Below are 4,539 nucleotides of genomic sequence, written 5' to 3'. Positions count from 1 at the left end.
TGGCCCCACCGGCAGCGCGGCAGGGCCTGTCCCCGCACTGTCCCCTGCCCTGGCACCACCGGCAGCGCGGTGGGGCCTGTCCCCGCACTGTCCCCTGCCCTGGCACTGCCACACGCCAGCAGCGCGGCGGGGCCTGTCCCTGCACTGTCCCCTGCCCTGGCACCAACACCCAGCACAGCCTGGCCAGCAAATCCTGTTTAATTGAGGAGGCTACGGATGGATTTGGCAGTGTGGAACGGGGCCCTGAATTGTGCAGAACAGTGGCAGTGCTGGGGTGGCACCCAGGACATGAGACTGCTGCAAGGGGCCTCAGGCAGTGGGGCCATCATCCTGTAATACAGCCAAGTCAGGGTTATAATAATTTCAGCTAAATCTAAGCGGTACAAGAGGTGAGGAATTAATGAATTAGTTGTAGCATCCTGTGCGATATGACAAATTTGAGGGAAAACAGTTAAAAATGCAACAAATGGCACAATGATCTCCATGGGGAGCTGAGTGGTGCTGTGGGAAGGATACAGTCAGGGAGGTCTGGGTAACCCAGAATGTCCCTGATCCCCATCATCCATCATCCATCCCCAGGGTCCCAGTGCCACCTCCCTGCCTGATCATGATCCTTCTCTGTGTGTCCTCCCCAGTTTCATGCCTTCAGAATTGTGCTTTGGTGACTCCAGAGCTGCATTTGCTGCTCCTGGCCCTGGTGCAGCTTGGGCTCAGTGCTGGTGGTGAAGAAAGGACTCTGTGGGGGTGAGAGCTCCCTGCTCCACATCCAAGGCAGCCCACAGCCCATGGGAACCATCCCACTGCTGCCTCCTCCCCATCCCTCCATGCACCACAGGGCACACAGTGGGGGATCCCTGGGTCCCCACAGACCCCAAGGCCCCATGTGCCCATCTGGTCCCACACCCCACTACATCAGCCCCATGGTGAGTCCCAGAGGACCTGTGGGCACCTCTGCTCATCACTGGAGCCTCCAGTGCCACGTGTGCCCCATGTACACAACACCAAGAGCCTATCCTGCCTCCACACACCAGCTCACAGCAGGGAGCAGAGCTGCCAAGAAGAGAGGTACAGACAGAATTTAACAGGAACACAGAATAGGTTCCCATCCCTGGGAGGGCTCAAGACTGCACCTGAGATTTCCCATTTGAGGCCCTGGTCTTCATGAGTGTTTTTGACTACCTTGATCCCCAGCAGGGCGTAAGCAAGCCAGGAAGATCACATCAGGTTTTGTTTTCCTGACTTATGTGGTAGAGGTGCTGACAATGAGCAGTGCTCTGCTTGGACTTTGAACAGGCAAACGAGAAAGGAATCACTGGGAGGAGTGCCTGAGTCATTGTAAGGTGGTGCTGCCACTCTGAGGCAGACCTCTGGGACGAGCCCAGGGACAAATTTCTATCAGGATGGTGTCCAGGTCCCCAGTTAGACAAGAACAAATGCTCAGACCAACCCAGCTCAATGGATATGCGGAAATAACTGAGAAGAGCTCTCAAAGCACCAGTGAGGATTCTCAGTTAGTAGAAGATCGAGGGAAGGAGGCTCACACAGTGCTAATTGTTTGTGGAAACTCATTTACTAAGGGACAGGTACATGGTGCAACAGCAAAGGTCCTCACAGTTGGAATCCTGAATCAGCATCTCACCAGGGCACGACCTTCCCTTCCCAGTCCAGGAAAGTGCCAGTCTCCTTCTCAGAGATGGAGGACAGCACCTTCAGCATCCCTTGCACACTGTCATCCACTGTCAGGGGAGGCTGTGGGGCAGAGAGAGAAACAGCTCTGTGCTCAGGGGTCCGCCCTGACACACATCATTGCTCTGGGCAAGAAGTATTCCCAGTTGCTCATCTCCCTCCCTCCTGTGGCTCCAGGGTATCTGTCCAGGAGCTCTCACACAGCCCAGCATGAGACCCCAGCAAATTCTGCATTCCAAAATGATGAGGCTCTCCCAGACCATGGACAGGAGATCCCTTACCTTATATGATCCTCCTCCACCCCCCATGTCGGTTTGCACCCAGCCGGGGTGGAAAGTGATGCAGAGGATGCCGTGCTCCTTGTACGCCAGGGACTGGCACTTGCTCAGCATGTTCAGAGCAGCCTGAGGGGAGACAATGCAGGGACGGTGGTGGGAGGGGAAGGGGGGCTGCAAAGGGGACAAGTGCTGACCCCACAGCTGGGGCAGGGCTTGGGCAGAGGAGGCCACTTCCTAGGATACAAGATGCTCCCTCACTATCCCTGTGTGGATGCCTAGGCAAGATGAAGTCCCACTGTATCATGTTCCTCTGAGGTAGACCCCAGGGCCAGGCACATAACTGAGCTGTGATGGGCACCAGGGACTGACAGGAGCTCAGTCACAGCATGGAGAGGGGCACAGACTGAGGGGGAGGTTGCAAGGCAGTGTGATCATTAGGAGGGGAAAATGTCTGAGCCCACCCCCAGCAAAATCTGGCAGTACCTTGCTGCAGCGGTACGAGACCACTTGTCCGAACTCCCACACATACATATCCTCAATGGAGCCTGCATAGCTGGACATGTTGATGATGGCAGCCTTGCTGCAGCTCAGCCCTGAGCCTGGGCTCCCCTGGGCAGCTTTCTTCAGCAAGGGCAGAAATGCCTGCGAGGAGACAGAGGGGACAGGAGAACACATGGACACGGCACAGGGCAGGGGAGAAACTCCTTCCACAGTGAGCAGCACTGACACCAGCACTGGGGGGACATCCTCCCTCCTCTTCCCTGCCAGGCTGCAGCTCCTGAGCTCCGGCCCATGGCTCAACAAGCTTCTCATCAACTGAGAGCCCATCAGGGCACCAGAGCACTGACAGGAGCCCCTCACACTGGCCCTTCACTCCCTCCATAATGTCCAGCTTGAGCACATGGGAAGGGATCCTTCTGGAGCTGTGCTGTAGTGCTGGGGACTCACCTGGCCCATCAGCATTGGCCCAACCGTGTTGGTGGTGTAAACCTGTATCATATTCTCCGGTGTCTCATTATCAAGGGAGCATGGCTTTGCAATTCCAGCATTGTTGATGAGGAGGTTCAGCCCAGAGCCCCCCAGGCGCTCCCCAACCTTGGCTGCAGCTGCCTTGATGCTGGCAGGGTCTGAGACTTCTGCAGAGCCAACACAGGGAGGTCAGAGCCTGTGTCCCCATGCTGGAGTCCCCTCTGTTCCCCCAGAGGTGGCAGTGCCCGATGGCCCTGCAGGCACCAGCCCATGGCACAGCTCCCTCCCAGCACGGGGCTCCCAGGGTGTGCCCAGCCTGGGCACTCGCCAGAGGAACTGGGGCAAAGGATCCGCACCTCGGGGCACCTACCGAGCGGGATGATGATGATGTTGGGGTGCTTGGAAGCCAAATTCTGTAACTCCTGAAAGAGAGGGTACTGTGTAGGCATGGAGAGGCTGGAGGGGCTGTGCAGAGGGTCAGCCATTTCCACCTAAAGCACACATTGCTCTGGCTGCATGCCTGCACTACCGTGGACCCTGCACTGTGCTCCAGCTGCCCTGAACCCAATGGATGGGGAGGGCTCCATGACCAAGTAGCACTGTTCCCTCCATGCATCCCATGCACAGCTGCTCCCACGTTGTCTCAGCCCAGCTGCCCTGTGCCCCAGGTGCCTGACTGAAGCTCCAGCCCCTTGCAAGCACCATCCCTGTTCCAATCTCCCCCTGGCACCGAGTGCTCCCGTCCCCCGGCACAGCCCCTGCCTCCTGCCCGGTCTCACCTGCGCTCGCTGTCCCTTGGGGTCCCGACAGCCTGCAAAGATCCACTGAGGTGGGTTTGGCATCCTCAGGAAATGCTGGACAAACCCCAGGCCGATGCCTCGGTTGGCCCCAGTCACCAGAACGGAGCGGACGTGGAGCCCTGCCATGCTGCTTGTCCTCCTCTGCTCCAGCTCTCACTGTTTGCTCTGCTCTCTAATAGTTCCTTTAACATTTTCTACAGACACTCCACCCACTCAGGGTTTGCACCAACCCTTGGATCCAGGAGGAGCAACCTCACCTGCCCTTCAAACTCCAGGCCATTGATCCCGGCTGGGAGCCAGTCCTTGTTTCCAAAGGGCAAAAACCCTTGGCGGTTTCAGGCAAAATTCTGCTGTCCTTGGGAAACCTAGTGCCACAAGCCAGGAGAGGATGTTGTGGATGAGGAGGGAAGGAGCAGCATGTGGAAGGGATGTGGAAAGCTCCAGGGCTCACATAGACTTGACACCTTCACAAGAAGGGCTTTCTGCATCAGACCCACACAGCACTGGGAACAGGCTGATCTCATCCCCCTGCCCTGATCCCCTGGGCCAGGACATGGCTCACACGGCCACGAGCAGACACTCTCTGCCTTGAGCTGGCCTCCTCCAGCCAATGCCCATTGCCTGATGGTCAAGTGAAACAAGGCTCCCATGCAGGGAAGCACACCCAGAGGATCCATTCTCCTGGCAGAAGGATGGGCACCTGCATGGCCAACACATCACCAGCTGCTGGCCTTGCACTCCAGCAAGAGACAAACTGCAGGCTTGCCACATCTTCATGCAGCATCTGTGTCCTTGCAGCAGGAATT

The 4,539-nt window shown here is 57.4% G+C and overlaps 1 protein-coding gene across 2 annotated transcripts in view; it reads right to left on the bottom strand.

Moving 5' to 3' along the window:
• Positions 1-1,635: 1,635 nt before the first annotated feature.
• LOC102032275 (C-factor-like) overlaps positions 1,636-4,539 on the bottom strand; it is a 9,570-nt gene continuing 6,666 nt past the window's right edge. The window contains exons 1-6 of one of the 2 annotated variants that reach the window (XM_005422758.2): positions 3,713-3,907; positions 3,304-3,355; positions 2,913-3,100; positions 2,448-2,606; positions 1,968-2,090; positions 1,636-1,749 (exon numbers count right to left, since the gene is read on the bottom strand). In XM_005422758.2, coding sequence (XP_005422815.1) covers positions 1,636-1,749; positions 1,968-2,090; positions 2,448-2,606; positions 2,913-3,100; positions 3,304-3,355; positions 3,713-3,859 — 783 coding nt within the window. In that variant the 5' untranslated portion in view covers positions 3,860-3,907. Of the gene's footprint in view, positions 1,750-1,967; positions 2,091-2,447; positions 2,607-2,912; positions 3,101-3,303; positions 3,356-3,712; positions 3,908-4,539 lie in introns of those variants that run through there. The other variant, XM_031058432.1, reaches the window with a different exon arrangement.

Source organism: Geospiza fortis, unplaced genomic scaffold (genome assembly GCF_000277835.1).
Source record: "Geospiza fortis unplaced genomic scaffold, GeoFor_1.0 scaffold97, whole genome shotgun sequence".
Lineage (NCBI taxonomy): Eukaryota > Metazoa > Chordata > Aves > Passeriformes > Thraupidae > Geospiza > Geospiza fortis.
The sequence above is the reverse complement of the archived record's forward strand: the minus strand, read 5'-3'. Positions and strand labels throughout refer to the sequence as shown.